This window comes from Syngnathus acus, chromosome 6 (assembly GCF_901709675.1).
Source record: "Syngnathus acus chromosome 6, fSynAcu1.2, whole genome shotgun sequence".
NCBI lineage: Eukaryota > Metazoa > Chordata > Actinopteri > Syngnathiformes > Syngnathidae > Syngnathus > Syngnathus acus.
This window is the reverse complement of record NC_051092.1, coordinates 2,364,940-2,392,093: the sequence shown is the minus strand read 5'-3', so window position 1 is coordinate 2,392,093 and position 27,154 is coordinate 2,364,940. Positions and strand designations below refer to the sequence as shown.

General features: G+C 42.5%; 3 protein-coding genes across 4 annotated transcripts; all 3 read right to left on the bottom strand.

Moving 5' to 3' along the window:
- Positions 1-92: 92 nt before the first annotated feature.
- LOC119124607 (alpha-1,3-mannosyl-glycoprotein 4-beta-N-acetylglucosaminyltransferase C-like) lies at positions 93-8,505 on the bottom strand. 2 transcript variants are annotated; one of them, XM_037254743.1, is made up of 5 exons: positions 7,841-8,505; positions 7,603-7,752; positions 1,731-1,876; positions 1,498-1,645; positions 93-1,411 (listed from the first exon to the last, which is right to left on the bottom strand). In XM_037254743.1, exons 3-5 carry the CDS (start codon positions 1,863-1,865, stop codon positions 246-248), a joined length of 1,449 nt encoding a protein of 482 aa, XP_037110638.1. In that variant the 5' UTR covers positions 1,866-1,876; positions 7,603-7,752; positions 7,841-8,505; the 3' UTR covers positions 93-245. The 2 variants fall into 2 exon arrangements, with proteins under 2 accessions (XP_037110638.1, XP_037110639.1); XM_037254744.1 differs by lacking the exons at positions 7,603-7,752; positions 7,841-8,505 and adding an exon at positions 5,101-6,484.
- Positions 8,506-11,653: 3,148 nt separating this feature from the next.
- Positions 11,654-14,065, bottom strand: borcs5 (BLOC-1 related complex subunit 5). Its single transcript, XM_037254745.1, has 4 exons — positions 13,611-14,065; positions 13,073-13,216; positions 12,741-12,898; positions 11,654-12,397 (listed from the first exon to the last, which is right to left on the bottom strand). The coding sequence occupies exons 1-4, from the start codon at positions 13,666-13,668 to the stop codon at positions 12,164-12,166; spliced, it is 594 nt and encodes a 197-aa protein (XP_037110640.1). The 5' UTR covers positions 13,669-14,065; the 3' UTR covers positions 11,654-12,163.
- Positions 14,066-15,554: 1,489 nt separating this feature from the next.
- Positions 15,555-21,629, bottom strand: LOC119124502 (structural maintenance of chromosomes protein 1B-like). The gene is made up of 21 exons (XM_037254551.1): positions 21,480-21,629; positions 21,040-21,228; positions 20,658-20,770; positions 20,376-20,579; positions 20,030-20,268; positions 19,583-19,845; positions 19,380-19,516; positions 19,202-19,284; positions 18,852-19,059; positions 18,594-18,779; positions 18,213-18,404; positions 17,986-18,132; positions 17,594-17,731; positions 17,302-17,418; positions 17,092-17,198; positions 16,839-16,986; positions 16,589-16,728; positions 16,334-16,487; positions 16,135-16,224; positions 15,906-16,059; positions 15,555-15,838 (listed from the first exon to the last, which is right to left on the bottom strand). The coding sequence occupies exons 1-21, from the start codon at positions 21,586-21,588 to the stop codon at positions 15,630-15,632; spliced, it is 3,327 nt and encodes a 1,108-aa protein (XP_037110446.1). The 5' UTR covers positions 21,589-21,629; the 3' UTR covers positions 15,555-15,629.
- Positions 21,630-27,154: the final 5,525 nt, after the last annotated feature.

Here is a 27,154-nt window from a genome sequence, read left to right as displayed (position 1 = left end):
TGGAATTATAAATAGAACGCTGATAACGGTATGTGTAACTTGCTTTTGAAGCAGCTTGATTTCCAAACCTCCAAAACAAGACATCAGACACATGAACATATTTTGTTTTTATATTAGGAAAATTAAGTATAAAGGATGGACTCGGAATAGTACTTGACTGAGAAAAAAAGAGTTGAAGACCAAAATACACAAGAAAATATTTTTTTGAATCTCGTCCAACATGAACGCACTAATGATTTGATTGGTCACTTGATTAATGGACTGGCGGTGTGTGTGGTCCACAGGCTGATGGTTCTGATAATGAGCCACTCCTTCTGACTGGCTGTCACCACAACGCGCACACAGTCCACGTCAAAACCAATCTTGCGGTCCACGTCCTGGACCTCAACCCTGCCGCCTCTGAACTCCCCCAGAGTGATGTAGGAGGCGCACTGGCCATCCTGCTTGCCCTCCATGCGCCTGTGACCCACTTCCACGGCACCGTGATGGAGGATGTCGCTCTGTCTGTCCTCTGAACCCGTGGTGATTTTGATTTTGCTGATCTTAGCTGACTTGTTGAAGACCACCACAAAGAAGTCTCCGGTGGACGGGGGCTTGCCCCAGAAGTACTCGTCCACGGCGCTGTAGGCCTTGGCGGCGGCGTAGTTCTCGAAGACGTCAATGTTGGTGTAGAGCCGCGCCGGCGGGTTGTCGGGTATGTCCACCGCGTCTTCCTCAAAGTCGTCATCCTTCAGCTTGTTCTCGGCACCCTTGTAGGACGAGTAGTAGCCCATGTGCTGGAAGAGCGACGGCTTGAAGCGAATCACGTCCTTCTGGGCCAGCAGCCCGCGGAAATGGATAAGCAGCCAGTCGCACGGCATCTCCTGGTAGAACATGAGCAGGAAGTGCGCCAGGCGCGGCAGGTCCCGCGCGTGGTAGAGCTTCCCGATGTAGCCCAGCTTGGAGAACTCCAGCATCACCCAGTAGGATCCCTCCCGGGAGGCGATCACCTTCTTCAGCGCCGTCAGGAAGTTACGAGAGCAGCGCACGTCGTCCTCCAGCATCATGTAGAAGTCGGACAGGTTGGTGCAGAAGTTGAGCAGGAAGGCGTAGTCCACGTTCTGCTTGGAGCGGAAGCGCACCCGGTCCTCGGGGTCGTTGTAGTTCCGCTTCAGTCCGTCCAGGGACGGGTAGTAGTCCTCGGGAGCCTGGATCACCAGCAGGCGGCCGGCGATGATGTGGTGCGAGAACTTGCGGCTGATTTCCTGCAGGAGGTTCTCGCACCACACGGAGTCAAAGTCAGCCAGGTGGACCACCACCACGATCTCCTTCAGCTCCTCGTAGCTGGACTGGTCAAAGATGGACTTGATGGTCTCCAGGAGGTAGTTCCCTCGCTTCCTCTTCACCGACGACAGCCCGATGGTCAGATACTCTGACAAAGAACAATTTGTGCTCATCATGTTTTGACAATGAAGATTAGTCCATTAAATCCAGATCTGGAGTGTTACTTATACCCACTTTTGCGCGGCAGAGGGAATCCCGCCAGGTAGCGATATGTCACGTTGATGGTCCCAGAGAAGTTGGACAGGTCTCTGAAGGTGTGGATGTATCGCTCCGAGCTAGCGTGATGCATCAACGCCTCGCCTAGCTGACGCTTTTCTGCCTCCTGTTGGAAAATAACGACAATAAAAACAACTCATTCACTACCATTGACGACTTGAGACGTCAAACATCCATTCAGTATAACTCACCAACACATATCCGTCCATGTCCACGTAGAGATTGAAGAGCAGCAGGCAAGCGACCAGGAAGCCCAGTAGAGGCAACGTAGATTTCTTCCTCAGGCACCGCATCTTGTCCGCAGACTTCCGCATCAACCTTAGCATGCCGCCTCTCACTATCAGCAATCATGATAAAAAAACTTGCGTTATTTTTTCTTGTTTATCTTCTCTGACTGTCCAATCGCTCACAATTGATATGGAAATGAAGTCACGTCCGTGAATGAATAAAGCCCCGTGTGTTGACTTGACTTCACATCTCTGCCATCTTGTTTTAAATTGTTGCTTCTTCCATCATCTTTTTCCCTGGCGTATGGCCCTGAATGCATCTTTTTGATGTTTGATGGTGAAAAAGACAGCCTCCATCAAGGTGCCCTTCAGCGAGACATTTAATCCCACTTTGCGTGGAAAGCGGCGGTGCCCCTTGCGGAGGACCCCTGCGCTCTCTGCGCAGCCTCATCAAGATGGATGACACACTTGTTGTAAACGCGACTCATGCGAAGTGATTGATGCTTTGGCTTTCCTTTGACTTTGCGGGCTGTCGACTCACTGCGGGAACGCATCAATAACGCGTTTAGCCTCTACTACAACGTGGACGCACACAACACTGTGGACAGGCTTACGTCCATCATCCGGAATGCTAAACGTCTTGACAGGCTGGGTAGAAGACGCAAATCGCTTCCTGTAAGGTAAACGCGCTAAATTGTGGACAACAAATTAAAACTTGAAGCTAACCTGGCAAACTAATAACGAAAGTCGCTAGAATATAGACATTAGCGTAGCCGACATGGTAGCTCATATCCGAATCCACCGGAACCCTCAGAGAGTCTTTTTATTCAAATACTAGAACATCCTGCATGGTCGTTTTTTCCCCATCCCGACACAGCAGGCCTCAGGGCAGCGCACTAAATGTGGGTCAGTCATCACTACCGAGAAGCGTCGATGCTCATTAGCGTCAGCCCCAGAACCGCTCCACCTTAAACACGACTACACCTAGCAGCATCATTGGGGTGGAAATGGGAGTTCAAAAACGTTTACAAAAAGGCATGGCGCATCCCGGATTGGCGACCAGTCAGTGTTGGTGTGCTTAACCGAGGGATATCAAAACGAAAGGCGTGAGGTGCAGGTGTGAGAAAAGCACACTCGTTTTCAGAAACGTGTCAGGAAGCAAACATGACCCATTTTCTCATCTAGTGAGCTGAGGCTGCTATTTAAAATGCAGCGTCCTCGCTCTGTTGGCCTTTGGCTGCTTTTCAGCGAGCATCTCGTCACAGCCCTTGTACGTTGGCTACAGTTGAATAGTTGCCATTGTGAGTAAGCCGTATAATGTACCATGCTATTAACTGCTACATATGTGCCGAGGAGGCGTCGCACTAAAGGTGCGGGGATGATTGAGTTTATTATATTCAAAAAGTGTCATCCTTGGAAAGTGACCATCACACATAAGAAGTTTGGCCTTGTGCTGCCGTGTTATTAGTTTTCAGGTTTTATTTTTTGTTAAATTCCATAAATATTGTGAATTAAAGTGCTTCGAAATTTGCGGCTGGTACTGTACGTCTTTGTTGGCGCTGATGTGAGCAGGTTCTGGAGCTTTTTTAAAATTCCTGGTCCTGTAGCCGCATTGATTGATTTTTGGGGGACATTTTAATTCACAGTAATGCATCAAAATTCTGCTCGACTTTGCAACTTAAAATGATGAATGTTACTCTACTAGTCACACCCTCGTCACCTCACGTAGTTTACGACTACGGCACAATTTGAATTAATTTCTTGGTAAAGAAAAAAAAGAAGTGGTTTTGATTGACCCTGGATGTGATTTATTGTGTTTTTTGTCTTTGCATCATATTAAGAACCTTTATGGCAAAGCGGCTAAATAAACACAATAAATATTAAAGGACACATGATAATATAATCATTGGACACCGGAATAAAGAATTGAAGGTATGATCGGCATTTTCCTATGTGCTGCTTTTGAAATGCAAAAACCTGCGAGTGCTGACGTAGCCTCTCCAAGCAACATGTGTGTGTGTGCGTGTGTAAGTGCGATCATCAACGAGTAAACAGCAGGTCGTCTGTCCTCCCACTTGGAGACTTTTAAAGCAACTGCCGGCTTGTAGGTGTTTACTTATTCATCAAAAGGTGGCGGAGGGGAAGGCGGAGGAGAGAGGAGCACGCAGTTAGTTTCTCCCCTTCCAGCAATTACTCTTGTCCTGCTGATATGCAGGAGGGAGTATGTCTTTTAAAATATGCATGCTAACCAACGGCTGGGCTGGGCAAACAGTAGAAATAAACGATTCCATCCTCTATGGAGCTATAGCAAAATGTGAACCGGCTTGTGAGTGAGCGAATGAAATTGAAATTGTTGCTCAGTTTACTTAGAAACAACAATGCCTATCCAAATCTGCACCCAATCGCTATCGATTGTTTTCAAGAGTTTTTTTGTTGTTTTTGTTTTGTGTAATTAAGCTAGCCAGCTAATTAACTAAACAACCTAGCTTACTAAAGTACTAGCTAGCTAACTAACCAATTAATTAACGACCTAATGGTAGTTTCCATTTGGCCCAGTCTAATTTTGATGCGGTTCCGTTACTAACTAATGAACAAATAACTAACAAATAAATTAAGGCACAACCAACTAACCAGTCATTCTACTTAACATATTAACTCGCCAACAAACAAGCATGATTGCTCACTATACTGAATTGACAAACTAAAATAAAGGCCACTTGCCACACCTTTATCGGAATCTTTGCCGTCCTGATTTGAGCATAATTCAGTTTCTAACTAACATCAAAATGTAATCTTTTCCAGTTAGGCGCACATTTAAAAAAAAAAAATCTAATTCAGCAATGGTGCATGTAAAAATAACTGTTTTCCGCACGCACTCACGGAAGCCTGCTATATTTTATGAATAATTCATGATCAGATGGAGGAGCTTTTTTGTCTGGAAGGGAGACTACAATAAAGACATTTTATTTTATGAGAGCTGCTTTATGGTTCATCACGGCTGCGGGATGACATCACCAGGGACGTGCCAATCATCCGTGAGTGTGGCCGAGGTGGTTTGATGTCAAAGTGACATTCGGCTGTTTATCAGTGAGGACACATGACAACATACATTAATGGAAAGATGAGGGAGGTACCGGTGGGGGTAACAAAAGGAAAATTCATGAGACATCATAAGCAAAGGAAAAGCGGACAGCAGTGTAAAAAAAAGAAAAAGAAAGAAAGAAAAATAAAGTGTGATTGCTACTTGGGGAGCTTTGCACTGGGAAAAGTGGGAACAAGATGCAAGGGAAGATGTTGGTCTCCATGGCGACAAGCCTGGTAGTGGCTGACTCACCATCTCACTCTTATTGGGGGATGACACCTCCTGCTTGATAACAACTTAAACTTCTTGGGTTTTTGGGAATGAAGGGATGCACCAAAAAGAAAAAAATATTTTTAAAGAAAATTTGATTGGAGAAAATAACTCAAGTACTTCTTTTTTTTTTATTAATGCACAAGAGCTAGAATTGGATTATTCAAGTAGATTATTAAAAAATAATAAATCCACAGCATTTGATCTTGCTGATCCTCGCAGATTAGAACAGGAAGGATGGCAAAATAAAATGGATAGGATTACATATGCCCAACAAGGCTAAACATTATTTAACACTTCAAATGATGATTTATCTTTGGTTGGAATGAACAAGCGGCGAGATTACGTGTGTGGAATGTTCATATTTTCAGTTGAATATTTTTGACAAAAATCGTCTCAGAGGGGATTTGGGGTGGGGAACAAGATTAGAGCTGCCAAATGCGAATCAAAAGCGGCTTTTTGCTGCTTCCTTTTTTTTCCGCCCGTTGCGCGTTATAAGAAGATTACAACGTGACATGCGACTGATGGGATAAATGCTCCTGTCGCACTCAAACACATGCGCACACACAAACTTCTTTCTTTTAAATTGAAATCTGTCAAACCACAGCGCACTGAGTGCATCATTTGCAGTGATGGAAACTGAGAGACGAAATGTACGTTATATTTCTCAGTTTTATCCGAGAGGTAACTGTAGGAATGGCACTTTGCAGCCAGGACAACATGCTAAGCTAATTTTAGCATGGGTATACGTGTTGACGGCCCACTGAAAGTCTTTAACGGGTGTTTTTATGATGAAAATATTTCATTTTCTCACCCGAAAGAATAAGAGCGAGATCACAGAGCGTACAGCAATAAAGCTGAAATGGTTATAGCCTCCAAGAGCCACATTTCAATGCAGTGAATCACATTTTGGTTTCACTGAATGTCTAAAAATAGAGCTCTACTATATTGAGTTTATCCACCATTTGACGGAAGAATTCCGAGGTGTATTTCCGGCTCGATTCGCGGCCTTCGAAGCGACCGTGGGCAAAAGCTTATCAGCTCCGCCTGCCGGCACCTTCTTTTTTTTTGATCAGGTAATATCCGTCTACTGCGCTTTCATCCTCCCGCCTCCGCTGTGTATTCCCGCCTTTCACCGCCACGGTCGCGATAATGAAGCCTGCCGGGACGCCCTCTGGCCTTCCGCACCAGCGCCGTCCCTTTAGCGAAGCAATTAAACAAAGCTAACTATCGTCTGCTGGGAAACTGCTTTGACTTATTTGTAGCCATAAAAGATGTCAGAACAGGAAACTTATTGATTTTAATGAGGTGTCTTTGAGGTTCAGATACTGGACAAAGACAAGATATATGTATATATTGTATGTCGTATTTTTTTAAACGCTTTTTAAAAAGAAACTTGGGCTGGAGCTTCGTAATCTTTGAAATAAAAGTAGACATATGTATAAATAAAATAAACAAAGAGGACATATGAATTGCTTGTACACAAATACGGTTAAAGTACCCAAACGTACTATTTTTTAAGTTACGGGCCATTTTTGTTTTTGCTTTGTGTTGCGAAACAATATTCTAAGTACAAATTAGCCATTTATTGAACGAAACAAACAGTCAAACACGCAAATACAAAATGAAAAAACTCACCTAACTGCACGCGTCAGAGGACTTGACATCACTCATTAGGCCACGCCCCTTACGTTGTACTACTTTAAAAAGTAATATAATGTAGCTGAAAAGGAAACGCGTCTTTCAAATAATAAAACTTCAAATTCAATGTACCACTGTAGCAATAAAATAATCAATGTCATGTCATGGCCAAAAAGTAAGCACTAAGCGCTACATTGAGTTTTGTTGGATGAGGAGATTAGCGTTAGCTAGCAGCGGTAGCTCCCGCTAAGCAGCACTTACTTGATTGCTTGGAGAAGTTGCTTACGTCAGTCATTCGCAACCACTCTAGTGCGCACATGAGTGTGTGTGTGCCGTGGGAAATTATCCATCCAGCCATCCATTTTCTATACCGCTTATCCTGTTCAAGGTCACGAGTGAGCTGGAGCCTATCGGAAGGAACTTTGAGGGAAAGTTGGATTACAACCTGAACTGGTTCCCAGGCAACGCACACATACACCATCAGTGAGGTGATGAAAAGATCAAATTTGACTGAATTTCACACAAAAATTGTATATGACTAAAAAGTCACTTTTCTGGCTTTGTCCAATCATATTTCAGGGGGGGCGGACCAATAGCACCTGCTCAGCGTCATTTATGGCAGTATAATGCCACATCTACTAATGTAGGAAATTTTGAAATGTTTTTGGTTATTATCAAGAAAATCTTTGGAAAATGTCTCGATCAGTTCTTGAAAAAAACTTACTTAGGACTTGCACACGTTTGACACAACTGGTAACAACACAAGGCTCACGACTAAACACGTGATGGCATTTGGTGCAAATATGGCTCACACAAACACAGCGAGGATCTGCAGCAACTCACGGCAATTCCCGCAACGTGTCTTTCAGCGCCGAACGATGATGCTCGGCCGTCAATCAAGATGCGGATGCTCCCTGTCGGTCCTGATGCTGCATGTCAGCTCTCGCCGAGAACACCACAAGCGTAGGTAGCGTGATTACCTCTTCCACTGAGCTGCCGACATGGAGACAGAAGAAGTGAGCTCCAAGTCTGACAGAAGTTGGAGGAAGAGGAGGGGCGTAAATAAAAGAGGTGGTCTCACCTGAAACGATGTCCGTGACTCACGGCGGGAAAGAGGAAGACGACGAGGAAGAGGAGGATGGGTGAAGGGGAAAGTGAAGCTCTCCTCTCTGGCTGCGACGCCGCTTCATCTGCTCATCCCAATCATTCTCCCTCTCTTCTTATCCTCTCGCTCCCTCATGCTCTCTCGCTCTAACTCTTTCTCTCTCCCCCTCTCTCATCCACCACAAGGTGTCACAAACAGAATGTGTCTGCACCAAATGCCTCATTGGCTTGTCTCCTGCTGTCTATGCGTGTGTGTGTGTGTGTGTGTGTGTGTGTGTGTGTTTATCATGCAGCAGCTGTGCATCCACAATGACTTAAGCATGACACCTCCCTCCTTCTTGCATTCAGAACAGATCAGTTACTTTGTTTTTATGCCCAAAAAAACAAAAACTACCAAAAGCCTTTTCAGGGCCTCATTAATTTTTGCGCATGTGTCTATCCTATGCACATTTTAGGAGTCCATGTACACAGTCCACCCAATAAATAATACTAAGTTATAATTCCTGGAATGTTACAAATGGACTAATGTTATTAAATTAGGTGGACGTGTCTACCATGAAAGGACGCGTGAAAAAGTCTCAAGGACCCATGCGACAAAGTGAAAAGTAACGATTGTGATTTGAAGCAGCCATTACGTACTCAGTCAGACGTCCTTGGATACAATGATGGATACAAAATTGTCTGGACCTGTCTCTATTGTTACAAAAAAAGTCTCAAAGACTGAATAGAAAAGGAAGTTGGCCATTTTGTTTCAAAGGAGCCATTCAGTCGCACTCCTTGTGAAATTAGAAAAACATTCAAGACCCTCCCCCACACCAGTTTCACTGATAGACACAAAATTGGGTGGCCATGTCTATTGCAACAGGACGCACAAAACAGTCTCAAGGACTTATGCTTCAAATTGAACAGAAAGTCGGACATTTTATTATGAACCATTCCATTGCAAAATGAGAAGCAGTTATTCAAGACGGTAAATTGAGAAGCTTCTTCTCCAAAGGACTGTTGATTAAAAAAAAAAATGTGGGGGACTGTTCATCACCGCTTGCAGTATTATTTATCCCGGAGGAGTTTATCATTGTATAATAAAACTAAAATGAACAAAAACAACACACACTATGAAGACATGTAATGGGAGGGAACAGAAAGGTGCCTGCGGAGCAATAATGTCCCCCTTGCTGCTCGTTGTTGCGGGGCTGCATCAGCAGAAAATTACTTAATTTATATATGATAAAAAAAAAAAAGCACTTGGTGTCCTGTGTTTTCCTGGCAGGAATGAGACTCCAAGCGTGAAAGGTGATAGACAGCAGCAAGCGCTTGACGCTGATTTAAGACACCAACAAGGCAACACAATGCCAAACATTAGTTGTGTCGGGTTTGTGACGGCGTGTGTGTCGCGGTAAACAAGCAGAACAAGCAATGTTGACTGTGAAAGGAGCAAACATCAACAGAATGAAACCGAGCTAGCAAGCTTGCGTTTTGACACCAACGTAAGAAACGCTGGTTTATCAGTAAATATGTGAGTCGTGTTGCCTTGAAAAAAAAAATAGAGCTAACTGAAACAAAAAAAATAATAATACACTTCAAATTAAATTCAAATTATATTCTGTTGCCAACCCAAAGCAAATGAATCCCCCCACACGTATCATGACGGACATAATAGCTGCCGAGCCAGGCTTTCACGAGCGACTCCAGAGAGGTGACAAGAGTTTTTTATTCCGCCAAGGCGAGTGGTTAATATTTCATAGGTGGTAATTTGGAAGTTTGTATGCGGACGCGCCACGTAGCCGCCGCTCGCTGCATGCTAACCACGCGAGGCCTGGCGGGAGGACAATGTGAGGTCACACAGCCTCTCAAATTCAAGTCATGACATTTCTTCACCTAGTTTGAGAAACAACAGGTAACACTCACACTTTCCCTGATAAACCCTCACACATTTGCTAACACCCACACTTTCAAAATAGCCTCGATTTTCCTCAAGGAGAGGTTTCCATACCCACTCTTTTCTGGATGATAACTTTCAACACCGGGGTGGTTAGCACGTTTGCTTCCAGAATGGAAAGAAGACAAATCTCAATAAAAGAACTGCATCATTGCTGTTTGCCTTCATAATAGAGCTCTTTTGGATACTTCAAACGGCCCGTTAGCTCGAGTTCTCATCTCTCTCAACACGAGAGCGTGACAAAGCATCTCGACAGCCTCTTGCCTGCTAATCAACAAGAGGAAGCCACTTATCATTATTGTCAGCGGATTCAAGTAGTGGCATAAAATTGCAGCATGTTAAGAGGAGGGCGTGCTTGTAGGAGCGCTCTTTTGCATATGAATGACACCGATTGTTTGAGTTCTGCTTGCTGTTTGAAGCTCAATATGTAACCATGGAAGCCTCTTGTTTATTAGTTGCACAATCAAATTGAAGAGGAAAAAATATACGCACATTTCTAACAATGTGGGACTATTACAGGCTGTCGTAATAAACATATTGTTGACAATTTATGCTAAGTGAAAGTGGATCTTAAATTCAAATCAAAAGGACAACGGCGATACCGTCAATGTCTTTATAGGGAAACAGCCCTCTATAATGTTGTACTCTACAAAAATGATTAAACAAAGCGGAAAGAATTACTAATCAGTTTGTGGTGTGCCCATCCAGGCCACTGGGGGCAGTATAACACAATACAGACAAATGTAGTCATCACTATTCTCCAGTGACTCAGGAGGTGCAATAGTATTCCTTGTTTATTGCAGAGGACAAAGAATACATGCCTGTGACTTTTTATATATTCTCTGTCTATTTTCTATTGTAGTTTATATTACGTGTTAGCATCAAGCTAGCAAGGACGTTCCTATTTAAAGACTTGTGTAATCCTTTTTGTTGACAGTAAACATCTGGCAATAAACTGCGAGAAGCCTCTTTTAGGAAGAAATGATCCAACTGCTGCTTATTGTGCAGTAAATATGAAAATTATGAAAAATAGAAGCAAGGCAGACTGAATGGAACTAATGAATCATGTCATGGTTACTTGCCATTTTCCAAACGCTCAGAATGTCTATTTATGTGCATTAAAACAAGTCAGTTGCTGCTGGGTGAGGGAGGACGTGAAGGTTGAGTAGCATTTCCAGGAATGGAGACGGCCGTCGTTTGATTTCCATTCAAATGAGACATTTGAAAGACGAAATTGGATTTCTTTCATTTCACGCAGAACTGCTCCGCCGGCGGATTGTGTCACATCATTCTGTTAATATCCAAAACGTGGCTGCAACTTTTTTTTTGAGCAACCCTTCAAACAAGCCTTCTTCCCTTCAAGGACTTTAAAAACAGACATTTTAACCGAGACAGGGAAACTTAAAGCTTAGACAGACACCACACAAAATCTTCTCAACTAGAAGCACTGCAGCTTCACAACGCCATACGTCGCTCAGCATCAGCGCCCAGATAAATCCTTTAAATCCTCATTCACACCAGCTTTGGGGCCGATAAGAGCGGACTGCATGGCTACGACGCCTCGCAGAGCTTTTCGATACACAGCAAAACTTGTTTGTTCATTTTGATGACAACAATTCAGGATTTTAAATAGTGTGGCATCAACAAAGAAGACTAAGGCGGCAATGGATTTAATATATTTGTTTTGCTTTGTCCACACTTAAGGGTCACGCCACACAATGGACTCTTTCTGTCCAGTGTCCAAAAATATATTTCCTGGGTCACTAATGTTTGGTAGGAATCGCTGGCCCAATAGAGGGGGTGCTAGAAAACGTGACAGACATGGAACCAAAACATTGACTCAAACAGTACTTAGTGACACTTCCTTTGGCAGTTTTATTTTTGAAATGCAACTTTTCCACATAATCTTTGACATTTATAATGTGACAGCGGTGCGGCTAAATATTAGCACGTCACGCATGTTGAAGCGCAAGCTAACTAAATCCGAGTAATATTAGTTGTAGTGCGTATTTAATGTCCAAAAAGGTTTCACAAAAGATAATTATCGGGTTTTCAGTGGTCATATCAAAACATTGACAAAGAGCGAATAAATTAAAGTCATGTTTGTCCAAGTGCCTTCCATTATTCTTAAGTCAAACACTGGCAGCCCGTGCAGGGCCACATCATTTGCTTGACTTGTGCATGTTTCAACAGCTTTCGAATCCACAGAGTTCCAGTTTCTCAGTATTCAGAGCTCATTCACATTCATGTCTTGTACTTCCAAGATGAAGATTCATCCCAGTAGGAGCACCGTATACAAATCAGAAAAGAACAGACAAAAGCGGCCCTCACCTTAGATTTCAGGACTTCTTGGCCAGTATCTTACTTGGTGCCAGGGTCTGCATCAGGCCTCATACTGAAGGGCTCCAGGCGCTCGCTCTCCGGCAGCATATTGTTGAGGCGTTCCATCAGTGGCACCGTCTGGTCAATGCCCATCTGGATGCGGCGCAGGATCATGGACATCTCATTGACCTTCTGGATCTGCTCTGCGTACTTGGCATAGCGCTTCTGACGCTCTTGCATGATGCTGAACAAGGTATCCACCGAGAGGTCCATCTGGAGCACAAGTCGGCTTAGTTAGAACGTATTGAGCGACACCACAGCGATGCAATGGATGGCTGGAGTGATTTCCAATCACTATTTTCACTAAAAAAAACAACCTATTATTTATTCACGGCATTCCTGTTAGTGACTAAAGTGAGAAAGTGTTTTCAGACAGCAGAAGGCAAAACTATCCTTTGTATCCTCAGGTTGGTTGAAAAGCTCACTTCTTCCACCTAGTGGAATATTAAAATGTTACAGTTTCGTCAACATGTTTTCAATAACTATTACCATACCAAATCAGTGTGCTAAGGCAATGAAAGTATTAATTGCTGTCAAAAAAGTTCAAACTGCTCACCTCTTTGATGCGTTTTACTAAGGCGTTCTGATCGAAGGCGACGGCTTCGGCGCACTGGTGCAAGTGGTCCTGGTAGCGGGTGCACAGCTGGAGAACCTGCGCAGGATCCAGTCTCTCCAGACACACACTGCTAGGGGACGTCTGGCCACTTAGCACTCCTGCCGAGGGCGAAAGGAATGTGTCGGAACAACTGTTAGGGTTAACTAGTTTAATTAGGCTGAGAGCTGGTACATAGAGCTGGTAATTGCAAGCAAAATTGATCATCTCCAATCCAAATGTTTTGTGACACAACAAGGGGTGGACTACAGTATGAATATTCAAAAGGCACACACCTTTTAAGAGGGGCTGGAAGGTAGGGATCTCTTGGAGTTTGATGACATCGGGGTCACTGTGAATGTTCCTCATGGACGGTGTTCCCTGAGCCACCACAACAATATCGTCCATCTTTGCCTTCTGTTTGGCGGGTGAAGGAACCACTGCAAAGAAAAATGTTTTCATTTATTGCCCACCAATTAAGTCACATTTTGATGGATGAGGTAGATTTCATCCTCGACGTGAGTTGATCACAAGCCACACAGTAAATACAAAATTATGGGAATTGACCTCCTCTACCTGTATGGTGAAACATTTCACCCTTACACAATTAGTTTCAACAACTTTTGTTGTTTTAATAACACCAGATCAAAATTTCAAAACAAGCACTTCATGAGCATAAGACACTTTGAGGTTGTCTCTGCCAAAACATGTTATGATGTGCAAAATTCGTTAGTGTAAGTGGGGAAATCAACAAAATAATTCAGGACAGAGTAACTAGAAAATGTGAAGAGAATTAAAAAGGTTTAACAAGATAGAAAGATAAAACATACTAACCCGACGAGCTGTAGTCAGAGTGTTTGTGCTCCGCATCTCCGCTTTGTTCGGCGCCCATGATGGAACTGACCAGCTAACGTTAGCACTTAGCTCAACCGAGCTAACTAGCTGGTCAAGTGTTCGATAAACGCAGCGAAACACCACCCAGTGTGGACTTACCAGGGGCCCCGGAACACCTTTTCAACTTCCACCTGAATATCGTTCATTGACTAATAAATTCTGCACGCACTGAAACCAAACCTCGCTGTTTGCTAATAACTACAAATAAAGCTAAGCGGCTACTTTCTAACCGATCACAAGTGTCAATTGTCAAGATACAACCTTACGTACATCCGGATGTGTGCGTAACTTCTTGTTTAGGTTGCAATTTAAGTTATTCGATCTTTAGTGACATTTGAAGGTGGAAGCCATTTAAAGCCAAAAGACACTTCCGTAAATATTGGTCACGTGGTGGAAGACGTCACAAACTGCACGCGAACTTGGAAGTAGTCGAACAAATTATTTATTGACTGTATTCGAAGTGAAATCTAATAATTACCACTCGGAGAAAACTGAATCACATTACAAAGTTGAGGGCTGTCAAACCGTTTTGTGTGAAGTGGTTAACCAACTGACTAGGGCCTAGGCCACTTACGCCCCCGTGAGGCCAACCTAAACCAAAACACAAAGTGGAAACCGGCAAATTCATTCAAGCACCAATCGCTCAAGTTGACGAACATTAAAACATTGTCAAGCTTGGAACAAGCTCACACACATTCCATAGAGGACGAACAGCTATTTGGAGTCTTAGAAACGCTCCCTAAATTGATCGAGTTACTAAAACAGCAACATTTAAAGAGAAATTCAATGGAAGTTGAACTAAACAACTAAAACATAGAAACCGATGGAAGCGATTCAGGGCTGCTTGGCAAGATGGCCTTTTTGGCCTTAGACCTCTCAGGTGTTCTGTGGTTGTCCTCCACGATAGGGAAGGAACGCAGGTCAAATGTCAGCATACTACTGAACATTAATCCGTCAAACTAGAGAGGAAAAAAAAAACATGGTGAAGGCAAGAGTAGGCAATGACCCGCTCAGTTATTTAACTCAGCCTACCAACCTTTAAAGTATTACTATTATTATACATCAGGTCAATTACTACTATTATGTATTTAATTAAATCATTTGGTCACTAATTGAACCTAAAACACGTTTTATATGTAGAGAACATTTAACATTCCACATTTCTTTAATTACATCATTGGTTATTTTTAACTCATAAAATAAGAAACGCTGACTCAATGTATGTTTCATGATTTAAACAGATGCCGTTTGCGAATAACCAGGCCCACCATGTACAAAATCAAATGTGGCCCTGGAGCACAATTTTGCCAGCAATCTTACATTCGGGTAAACTCCCATCAGGATGTCTGCCTTGGAGAAGAACTCATCCTTCAGGGAGATGACAATGACCCGCATATTCTTTTGGGATTCCTCCCTCAGGAAGCTGGTCACCTGGAAGCACAAAATGGATAACACGTAACAAAACTCCACAAGTAATAATAGTACTGCATTATAAAATACAAATACAAGACCGAAAGTCACACACACAATGCAGCAAATTCATGTGTTGTGCCTTTAAATGGCATGGCCTGGAGAGTGCCTTGTCGTTCTTGAGTTCTCGCTCCCCCGAAGAGCATTATTAGAAGAGATCTTACCTTTCCGATGTTGGATTTGTCCAGGGCGGCATCCACCTCGTCCAAAATCAAAAAGGGAGCAGGACGGAAACTGAGAAGGCACAAAGAGTCTTACTTTAGAACAGGGGTGTTGTTTTTATAACTTTGTAAACTCTCCATCTGACATTGATGCTACCTGTGAATGGCAAACACCAAAGCCAGGGACGCAATGGCCTTCTCCCCGCCCGAGAGATTTGCCATGGACATGAAGCGCTTGCCGGGAGCCACGCAGCTGTAGTTGATGCCGCCGAGATACGGCTCCTCCGGATTGTCAGCAGACAGGATGGCCTGAAGCAAATTTCATCTCTTATGTCATCATTTGATGGCAATTGCCCTCGGCGTTGCGAAGCGGTCTTTTCACCTGGGCGCTGTAGTTGCGGCATAATCTCTTGTAGATGCTATCAATGACACTAGACACGTGATCAAAGCACTGGCTGAAGAGATGGAAGCGCTTAGCTTTGACTTCTTCAAACTCTCGCTGGCACTTCCGTGTGACTAAGGTGCTGGCTCTGAAGGCTGAGGAAGTAAGTCGCTTTCACACAATGAACGAGCTTGATTGTAACTTAAAAACCCTCACGCATACCATCCGTCACATCTTGTAGCTTGTCCTGCACCTCCCTCAGCTTCTCTTCAGCTTTTAAGTTGGGTGTGGCTGTGAATTTTAGTTGCTCCTCTAAAGCGTGAAGGGACTGCTTCAGCATTTCAATGTAGTTGTCTCTCTCCCCTGCCGGCACATCCTGCAAACACACGCCAATGTTAACGCAGCGTTTTGATCCTAGTGCTGAACGTCGAAAGAGTATCGGATGCGTCACCCTGTTCTCGGGTTCCAGGATCGAGTAGTCGATCACGAGGTGGGCCTCTCTCTCAAAGACGTGCATGGAGGTTTGAGACCCTTCTTCCAGCTGGAGAGACACAAACACATTTACACTTCGGTTTGTGAATTTTGGCAGAGCGTGCGTTCTTTGAAACAACCTTGTCTCTAGCGTTGCACATGTTCAGATGTCTTTTTACCTCCACTTGGCTGATTTCATTCAGGTCACCCGACAGCAAATCGATTGGCAGGCCCTCGATCTTGCACGCCAGTAGCAAGTTGTGTCGGGCTAAACGCTTCTGCTCCAGGACGCTCTCGGCAGTCATCACCTCCTGCTGAAGTTTGGCCAAGTCTCTGACGGAAAAGGACGTTTCTTCACGTGAGATTTCGCACACCATACGCTTGGAGCGACAGTGTTGGCATTTGTTGTTCTTCATCTGTGTTTTTTGACTTACTTGTTCATCTCTCTGAGTTGCAGAATTTTTTCATCCAGCTCATTTTTGGCAGATGCTTCCAGCCTCTTCTTTTCCAGCAGCTGGTTCTTCATTTCCTGCAGTTTGTTGTCATTTTCTTGAACGGCCACCAGCAGCTTCTCCTCCTCCTGAAAGGTGAGCCAGAATATGAAGCTAAAAACTCAGTTGACAATTACTCTTTCTTTTTCACGATCCACGACAGTGTTCAGGGCTTATTTCACAGTACATCCACGCTAACCGTTTTCTTTTCGGCCATGTTGCGTTCTTCCTGGTCGATGGAAGACTGAATTTCACTGAGCTTCTTCTTGTGCTTCTCTAGTTGAACTTGTTCATACTCCATCTTGACATCCAAGTGATTGCACTGGTTCTCAAACTCCAAACTGAAAGTATTTGCAGCACAGTGTAAATTCCCACTCGTGTAACGTGACCAAAACGTAGCGTAAAAGTGAGCAAGTAAACCCCAATAAGTCTCATGTCATTTATACCGCTTCCTGTCGTGATCTTCCTGATGTTTCAGCAGCTCCTGCTCATACACTCGGATATTGTCCACACCGATCTCAGCACAGAAGTCAGAAAACAGCATGTCTTCTGTCTAAAGAAATATTTTCATTTTTATCAAATATTACGAGATATTTGGAAACTGTAAAGGATAATGAACGTTTCTCCGATGATTAGTTGAATTGAAGGTAGGATACCTGCTGAATTTGGCTTTTGAGGTTCTCCAAGGCAGTTTCCTTTGCCTCCACACTTTTCACCTGCATCTGGATCTGGGAGTCCAAGTTTGCCATTTCACTCTCCATGCACGAAATCTCCTGAAATCGATTGGCGGAAAATGACAATTTGTGACAATAATGTGAGGCTAGTAAAATGAAAACCATTTCCAAAGTTATCACGCACCGATAAAAAAATAAAACGGCGTCATGTTAATGCATGGCTTTAACCTTTCCAGTTCCCAGGAACCCAAAGCAAGTCAGAAAGTCTTCTTACCTCGAGGCATTTAGTGATGCTTTTCTTCCTAAGGTTATCCAGATCATTTGTAGAATATTTCAGGCGGGTATGTGCACCCTGAGCCTGCGCAATGATCAAATTCAGGTCCGACTCCTTCCGCTTGAGCCTTATGAGTTGCTGCACCACAAGAGACAAATGTGCAAACCCACGTAAGGAAATAAACTTAACCAATTACCTCTCCCTACCTCAGCTTTGTGCTAATTAAAGAATAAAAGGTGTATAATGGAATTTACACATAGTGGTTATGTTTCATTGGCATTGGAAAAATGTCTCCCTTGTGTTGTGTGTGGTCCAAAAAGTATGAGAAGCCCTTCTTATTTATTTATAAATTAAGAGTCTATCCAATGTACAACAGTTGTATGTCGACTTACACGTAGCTCATCAGTTAGCTGTTCTTTTTCATTCTTCAGCCTAGTGACGTCCTTGTCATCCCAGCAGCGAGCTTTGCTGCGGAGGTCACTGGAGCCTCCAGAAATGAGACCGGACTTTGAAAACATGGTTCCGTCCAGCGATACGGTCTGTAGGAACCAATTCAGATATAAATTTTAAAAAAAAAGGCTATTGTGCATTTCCTGCACCCACTTGAAAATGTGTTTACCTTAAGGCGGCGGTCCCCGCCAAAGGCAATGCTTCTGGCCTCTTTCATGGTTTCACACACCAGCGTGTTGCCGCATACAAACTGCACCACTTTCTTCAGCTGTGGCACGTTTGTGGACATTTTGATGAGCACGACGTCCACCACCATATTGGCACCCGGTATCTCCCTCAAGCGTTCGTTGAGGGGACTCACCTGAATATGCGAGCTGATGGTCAATAACGCCGCTCGTAACTGACCAAACAAGTAGTGTGTTAAAAAGCCAACGTTTTTTCTAATAAATCAAATTTGGAAGTGGCTGCCTGTTTATAATTTACAAATGAATTGTTCCTAAACTTTTTCGATTTTCCTCAAAAGGCTCAGATGTACTATTCCAACACTTACATCCAAGTAGTGAATGGGCAGGAAGGTCTCAGGTTCAGCCCGTTCCTCCTTGAGGAAATTGATGCAGGCCTGGGCCACCTTCTCTGTGGACACGACGATGGCCTTCAAGAAGTGCCCAAACACTTTGGTGACAGCTAGCTGGTACCTCTTGTGAATGGGGCTGGACAAGTCACAAAGGCGGCCGTACTGGGGCGAGAAAGACGTGACAGATTTGTCCCGTTTTGCTTTCAGTTCACATCATCATCCTACATGGCTTACCACCGTGTCAGGGAAGAGCCTGCGCATCTTTTCCAGAATTTCTTTGCGCCGTCGCTGACGATTGCTCTCTTGGCTGTCCAGGCGGGCGTTGCCCAGCTGCTCCAACACCTGGCCCAGCTCCTCGTTCACCTGGGCAGTGCGCTCTCTGCCACGCTGCAACTCTGCATGCAAGCTCTCCTCGTTCTGACGGAGCTCATCAAGAGACGACCTAAAAACAAAAACGCAGGGACTCGTGTTTGCAGAATACTGATTGCAAATTTTTCATCCCTGATACCCGTGAAAGGCAAGGGTTTGCTGTTGTGAATTTGCTGGTTTACAGAATGTTGCAAGGCAAGCGCATAATGACATACTTGCAGGTCTTGGTGTATTCCTCAAGCTTCTCTGCTCTGTCGGTTAAATCATCCAAATGTGTCTTGTTGTTTTGGATTCCAGCCTGCAGCAAGAGTCAGACAGTGAAGTAATTAAATGTACTGTAGCTACTTTACAGTCGCTATTTTAATGGATTGGAGTTACCCGTTGTGTTATTACCTCCACTTCCTTCCGTTTGCGCTGGTCAAATGCCATCAGATCATAGTCAGCCTTGACAACCCTCTGCATCTTCTCGACTTCCTGGCCTAGCACTGCATTCTGCTTCCTGACGAGCTCCTTGAGTTCTTTGTAGCGTTCTCGCTGCCGATCACGTGCAAAAGAAATTAATTTGGCCTTCATAATAAGGAAGGTTCTTTTGACACTCACCTGGCTCTCATCCAATTCAACCTCCCCGCCCAGGGACATTCTCTCCTGCCGAAATTGTTCTTCGTAGAACCTCCAGGTCTTCTCCAGCTCCCTTTTTTCCTGCTGGGCTTCAGCAAGCTCCTCCTCTGTCCGCCCTAAGACTTTCTGGCTCTTTTTTGCAGACGCTTGAAGCTCAGCTATCTTTTTTAAATGATGGGAGGTGTTCACTTTTGTTTTGACAAAGTGAGAGCGAGACTGGGAAAGGACGTGCTCCTGGGCACTAGGCAAGAGGTTCAGAGATGTAGCAGTCATAATAGGTTCATACAGACAACCAATGACATGTTCACAAATATGTTTCAAAATAATAAAATTGCACCGTCGTGTTTTTAGAGGGGGCTCACTGATGTCCTTTCCAAATGCAACTAAAATGGATACATCTGAAAACAAAATACATGTAAATCTACCGGATCTCTTTCTCCATGTGTTGCTCCTCCCTGACGAGGCGTCCATGCTCCTTCTTGAAGGTCTTCACCATCTGCTCACAGTCCTGGAGAGAAGCATTCTGAGCGGCAGCTGCCCCATGCTTGATGCTCAGAGTGTCGTTGGTACTCTTGATGGCCTTCTCATTATGATAGAGCTCAGTAAGGCTCAGCTGTACACGCTTTTCTTGAATATCTTCCAGCAGGTCCTGGTATTTCTGGGCCTGGGAAAGAACAGAAGAACCACTTCTATCACGTCTGACGACAGAAGAAATTAAACTGCATCTCCATTTAGAAGTAATTCAGTAGTGACTCGCCCAACTCGCTTCACCTCCAATTTCTCATTAGACATCAGCTTGTTCTCGACAGTTGCCAATTTCTTTTTCTTGAACTGAAAATTGGTGTCCTCCTTGGCCCTCAACATGGCCTCCTTTTTCTGGTTGTACTCGTCCACTAACTCCTTGGACTGGCTGATCAGCTCAAAAATGTTGGTACACTCCTTGGAGTACTTCAAAGCGATGGATTCCACTGCTCCCTGGTGACCAATGCGGGAACAACATGATCTGAAAATGCAGCATTACCCATCCTACACTGAAAACACCAAAATGTCTACCTGGAAAACCATGCAGTTTTGAGCTTTGGTGATGATGCCAATCTTGACAAGCTCCTCAGTGTACCGGTTGAAAGAAACATGAGCGTCGTTGATGAGATACTCGGAGGTGTTGCCTGAGAATATAGAGTAACAAATAAAAGTAATTCTAATCTAAAGAATGGAGCAAAAATCCCAAAGTTAAGAAAGACTTACATAAACAATGGCTTTAAATAAATAAATAAAAATATGAGCAGCATTGGCAGCCATTTTAGGTACGCCTGATCTCATACAGAGATGGCGGATGAATAGATGAAAATTGCCACAGCAAGCCACCAGAAATATTTTCCTCACTTTAATTTCCGGTCTGTTCGAATAATTTAATATAATTTGAAAATATGCTGACCATAGACACTCCGAGAGAAGACAATCTCCTGTTCCTGGTCGTGTTGGTAGAACATGGAAACGCTGGTTCTTTTTGACACCGGCTGCCCGATGTGGGCTCCATGGATCAGGTCACTGAGTTGCTTCACTCGCAGAGAGCTCGCCCGCTCGCCTATGACGAAGCTGATGGCGTCCATCACGTTGGACTTACCTGTTTTTGTGAAACATATTTGTTACTAAACTGAAAAGGTTAACCTCTAGCAAATTTGGCTTTAATGAATTTCAAAGGAAGCTAAACGAGTTTGAATTAAGTTCACACATTTTAAAGAAATATAATTGCCGTTAAATATGAGTGAAATGACAATTCCAATTTCGGGATTAGCAGTTAGCTTCGCCCACGCGTTAGCTAGCCCTTCACAAAATGTGGCTAATGAAAAAAAAGAGAGCGAAAAGGAGCTTTACCGGAGCCGTTGGGCCCAATAATGCAGCTAAACTCCAAGAATGGTCCGATAACTTGTTTTCCTCGCCATGTTTTAAAGTTTTCAACCGCAAATTGTGTGAGATAGCCCATTGTTAAAGTCGAATCGAAATTAAAGTCCCGAAAGAACCGTCGTTGTGCCGGCGGGAAAGGTCTTGGAAGAGAAAAGAAAGTGCCAAATAAATGAGTACAGTAGACCCCACTGAGTAGAGTTCAAAACTTTATTGATTGTCCAGTCCATAAAGGTCCTGGAAGGGCTTAAAGAATCACCAAGTACGTCGTACAGCAAGTATAAACTTGTGTTACGATACTTTTTTTTTTTTTTTTTTTTTGTGAAAGTGGAGGAAAAAAACGTAGAGGGGCAAAATTAACTTCTGGTCCTTATTATTAAAATACTGTTTTACTCTTTTACTGTTATATAGGCAAGTTTCAGTTCATATACTAATTCTTAATTGGCTATATTGCAATGGCTCAAAATTATTTTGTGTGACGATCGCAATTATTTGTGATTTACCGAAGTCAAATTCCTTGTTTGGCACGCTCAAACATGACGAATAAAAACTCTTGAATCTTGAATATGTTGCACCCTCCTACTTTCCGCCACAACCTTATATAATATATAATAGGATATTTGAAAAAAATATGAACAAAGAATTAAATTGAAATTTAATTTAAAAAAAAAAAAATAACGTGTGTGTGTGTGTGTGTTTGTATTAGCACACTTCCTGTTCCTTCTCCAGCGCCTGCAGGAGTTGGCTCTGTTCCTGCGACTGCACATTGACCCGGATGACTTGATCGCTGCAGGAGATACATCTTCTTGTTCGTCTGTTTTCAACATGCATCAAAAGCCATATGACGATACGAAGCACGTTGACTATTACAATTTCATCACTAATTACAGCCCAGTCGCTGTGTAATTAGCCTTTCTGTAATTATCTTTCCCCAGAACAGATGGCAACTGAGGGGGGCACTTCATTAAGCCTGTATATCATTGAGAAGTCATTCAACCGTGAAGGTATTTTCTCCTACAAATAGTTAGATGAGCTGGTCACTACATTAGGTACACTTGCACCTTGGAGGGACACACAATCAAATCAACACAGATGATATTTAAATGATCAAGTTGCCTTCAACTTTGGCTTCAGGACACCAGCAGCAGTAAGGGAAACACTTTTAATGTTTGATTTAGAATGATTATTTTGTTTTCCAGGTTCTTCTTTTTAAATGACTTGAGTAACATAACTTTTTTTAACTGTAGTTCTACCCTTTATTCAGTAGATGGCAGTGCACTGCTTTGTCCGTTTATAAACTTCCCAGTGGCAATCGCTTCATTTTTTAAGTATAACGGATGATAATCCCCGTTATTTTTATCAAAAACTTAAAAAAAAGAAATTACTAATAACAAATTATTCCTAAAAAGACAATATAAAACGGATAATGACTAGTTTTACGATTCACAATTTTGTGCGCAAAAAAACAAAAAACAAACGTGCACCAGAAACCAAAAGGGAGCTTTGGTCAGTGTTTGATCTGACCCCAATTGTCTTAACTATACAACAAAAATTAAATGAATTGACCTTGCCGTTCCAAAATCTAATTTGCACGGATATATGTAAACTTTAATATGAATAAAAAAAATATCACGTGTCACTTTTAATGAACAAACCCCGTCCGCAAAGAGTGCGGGAGACTCCTCGGCGTGGAAATTATTTATGGATTCCGCTGCTGCGTAAAAGTTTAATGGCAGCACGAAAAGGGTCTTTACATGAAAATGTGAGCGTAATGGGTTTTCTTTTTCCTCTTTTTCCTCGTCTTCCACCTATAGGAACAAGACTGCCGCGTTGTTCCACTGCGCCACTATAAATAGATCATGTTACAAGTTGATTTCAATATTTCACAAGCCCTGACACTCACTTGACCATTAATCATTCATTCCTCACTCGTTCATTTCATTTTGTACAGATGCTAGGGTGCTTGGAAATAGTGATGATAACCATAGAACGGAATGGAATCGTGAGATCAATCAATACAAGCAAGGTCTAATTTGCATTGTAGTATAATGTCAGTTCAATTGGGGGAAAAAACATTTAATGAAATTAGGTTAGGTGTGTATATAAATATACATATATATTCTAGATATAAAATACTTATCTATTCAATAGAAACCAGCTGACATCAAGCTAAAAGCAAACAACACTGGCTTTTTTTTCACAATTGACCAATTCAAAATTTATATTTTGTGTTTTTTTTTTTTAATCTGTTCAAAAAAACAACTATTTTCACTTGTTTTTTTTGCAACACATATCCCCATAAATAAATAATAAAATTTTGTTTTCATTATGGTCCATTGGAAAAATTGCTTCAACTCTGTATTAAATATAACATGATGAGTGTTGACTCTTGGACGACTGCCACTACTTTTACACTCAATAAACATTTTCTTTGGACGTGACTTTTTGTCACAGTACTTTCTTTCAAAGTGTAAACACACTGAATTGGGCACATGGAGCGAAAATAAACTGTAATCATATTCAATAATAATAGAGCTTTGTTGACAGCGCTATACATTCACATGGAGTTTATTATTATTACGCCTTCAGACGTCTACACACGAGGATTACATAAGCCGCTTGCTCGACTCCACAGCCTGGGTAACATGGAGCAGGCCTGATGGAGGACTGATGTGCGATGTCACTTGTTGCTAGGCAGAACTCACCAAGCACAAACCCATCAAGAAAATCCTAACCCAAAACTAACCGCCCGAACCCAATGCTAACGCTTACTTCACTCCTAAGCTAACCATAAACATAAAACCTCATCCCACCCCATCATTTAAACTTCGCTCCAGGCATTTGATAATAATCAAAGTTTTCTTTCAACAACTAACTATCCTATAGCAAGTTTTAATATTAGCTGCGGTTAACTAGTTTTTGTCTGACTGTTGAGAAGGTACAAATGTGACCTAACTTCGCTCTTTCTGTTAACACGGCTTGTCTCGCGTGTGTCAGAGTGATGTAATATTTCATTCTCAAAGTCTACATCACTCGCCTTAAGAATCAGCCCGTTCTTACATAACATTCCCAAAAAAGACATTGGCAGCTTAGGAAGGCCTGGGAGTGGCTAAAAATAGAACCCTGGGCATGAAAAGGAAAGGACGAGGTTATATTTAGCCAATGAGACACCCCCTGCGCTTCTATTAATAGCGCGAGATGTTGCTTTTGGTCCTGAATGTGCCGTGTACTTGCCAGGACATCTCGGCGTACACGCTCTCTCTGAGTCAAACAGACACATGCCGCCCTCTGAGGTCTGGCTTTTTGGGCTCTCATCAAATCTGCACTCACTATCGCTTATTCCCAAGCAGTCCTGCATGCGTGCATATTCCGCGCTCGTGGGAAATAAAAAAAAAATCCCACTATGTGCGAGCGATGGAGCGATGCGAGATTCACGCTGAGCTTGTTCAAGTGGGCTTTATTGCTTTGGAGTGCCAAAGAGGCAATGAATGAAGAGGATGACACCATGTGTGATTCCCTCAGTGGGTACAACCTCAAAAATTAAGGGTAAAAAAAAAAGTGGTATCTGGGTTGTTGTGAGATGTCCTCAGACAATTTTAGATAAAGTTGTTCAAAAGAGAATTTTCTTAAGGAACCCCCAAGACACATTCACACTAACCATAGGTTATCTCAAACTAAATGCAACATTTAATAGGGATGGGGGGGTAATTGTTTGTTCTATTTTGTGCCTTTTCTACTCTTGTCAACGGAATTGCGATCCTTTAAAACATTAACCTGCCACGTGTTTCCTATGTATTGTGTGTGAGTGCCAATTAAAGCTTCTATACTTGGCTAGCAGTGGGTGGCGAGTATTATAAGAAAATAATAATAAAGGGTTGAACAGGGAGTTAAAAGTCAGACACTGTGAACCACAGACAGCTCATTAAAATGTTGGCCGGGATTTTAAAAAGAAAAATTAAAAATAAAAAGTTGTAATTAGCACCCTGTCACTTGCTAGCGAAGCGGCCCACGCACTTGCTGTGTGGGATGGGCTGCGCGTTAAGCATCCAAACATTGTTTACCTTCTTTTTTTTCTTTTTAACAGTGCTATTAAAAAATACAATGACAATGTCACTTGGTAGTCCTAGTTTATGCTAGCGCTGCTATAATGCTAAGCCATTTTTTCTACCCGACTGCAATTGTTTATAATTAATTCCTAAATAAATATACACCATAAAATATACACAAATATTACTCCTATTATCTAAAATACAATTATCTGCAATTCTTTAAAATTTAAAAAAAAAATATTCTCTGTGGTGACAAAGAGCGATTACAGACAAATATTTTTTAATAGTAATATTTATTGAAAGATTCTTACATAAATAACCGTTTTGAACCAATTTCATCATGGCTTCCATATACAAGAAGAGTAAAACCAGTGCTGGTTTGTGACGTGGCAAACAGATGGCACATGTTCTCATCATGGGTGTTTTCGTGTTTACACGAGCGTCATGCAAAATCCATCAACAGCCAGAAAAAAAGTAAAGGCTCGTTTACTTGGAGTTAAGGAAGACCGACTGTTTCATTTTGCAGCGGGATCTGTGGTCTGATCTGTGCTCGTTTTTTTTCATGGGATCAGGCCACCAGTGAGGCTCTACTCGAAGGTTTTCATCAAGCAATACAGTTCAGTTGTGGAGACATTTTCATAAAGTCCAGTGGTGACAACCTCATCCTTCTACTACACAAAAATCTGCTTTTAGTGGATTTTAAGCGTTCTAGGAAGTCGTTTTGGAATGTAAAGTTACACAGGGGGATAAAACAAAGTTCTTGGAAGACAGTTTTTGGTTTTGCTTACAACCCGTGTACATCTACAGTTTTGGGCAGTACTCCGGAAGAGTTGAAAGTATCCAGAGATTGTTACATTTCTGTAACTTTTCAACAGAATAAAAACGAAAAATAGGATTTGGTGGGGCTTGTGAGGGTCCAGGAAGTCTCCTGTTTCAAGTCACTTTGGAATGGAAAGTTCAGTGCAGGGTTCAAAATAAGTTTTGGTTGAAGAATGAAGTGGGAGACAAAAGCGTGATTTTTTTTAGAATTAATTTGTACAAGTCATTTTGGAGTCGAATGTCACACACAGTTGAAAGCAAGTACTTCCTAGACAATTTTTGGTTGACTTTATAAACGTTACCACCCTGTTCTTCTCACCAAAATTGTATTCTGGGGCTTTAAGGGTTTTGTTTAAATGTCCAGAGGTTATTCGTTTATTTCTAACAGAACTGTATTGCTTGTATGAGTCTGACAGAGGAGTGACTTTGGATAGTAAAAAAAATCAAAAAAAACAATTGAAAATAAAATATTTATCTTTAGGATGAGTTGCACAATTCCAAGATTGACCTTGTAAGATTTTTAAGGCAAAACAGTACAAACAAATTTCAATTCGACTCTTATTTTGAAAATCCACTTGCTACAAAAGAACATACCCATGCAAACCTAACGCATGCTCGGATAAGAGAGGATATTCATCAGCATTCCGTGGAATAACCATGTTCATATCATCAGAGACAAAAAAAAATACAAAAACAACAAGGTCACATGGCCTAGCTGGCTGCAATGTGAATGAATCTTGGACGGAGGCAGCGGCGACCGTCCATCAATGCTCTCCATTG

Excerpts from the sequence above, each read along its gene's own strand:
- LOC119124607 (XM_037254743.1), bottom strand. The coding sequence starts at position 1,865 with ATGCTAAGGTTGATGCGGAAGTCTGCGGACAAGATGCGGTGCCTGAGG. Across the intron at positions 1,646-1,730 it reads ACATGGACGGATATGTGTTG|GAGGCAGAAAAGCGTCAGCT; the intron begins GTGAGTTATACT and ends ATTTTCCAACAG. Across the intron at positions 1,412-1,497 it reads ATTCCCTCTGCCGCGCAAAA|AGTATCTGACCATCGGGCTG; the intron begins GTGGGTATAAGT and ends GTTCTTTGTCAG.
- borcs5 (XM_037254745.1), bottom strand. The coding sequence starts at position 13,668 with ATGGGCGCCGAACAAAGCGGAGATGCGGAGCACAAACACTCTGACTAC. Across the intron at positions 13,217-13,610 it reads CTCTGACTACAGCTCGTCGG|TGGTTCCTTCACCCGCCAAA; the intron begins GTTAGTATGTTT and ends TTTTCTTTGCAG. Across the intron at positions 12,398-12,740 it reads TAGTAAAACGCATCAAAGAG|ATGGACCTCTCGGTGGATAC; the intron begins GTGAGCAGTTTG and ends CTTGTGCTCCAG.
- LOC119124502 (XM_037254551.1), bottom strand. The coding sequence starts at position 21,588 with ATGGGCTATCTCACACAATTTGCGGTTGAAAACTTTAAAACATGGCGA. Across the intron at positions 20,269-20,375 it reads TGTCTAATGAGAAATTGGAG|GCCCAGAAATACCAGGACCT; the intron begins GTGAAGCGAGTT and ends GTTCTTTCCCAG. Across the intron at positions 16,225-16,333 it reads ATGAAATCAGCCAAGTGGAG|CTGGAAGAAGGGTCTCAAAC; the intron begins GTAAAAAGACAT and ends GTGTCTCTCCAG.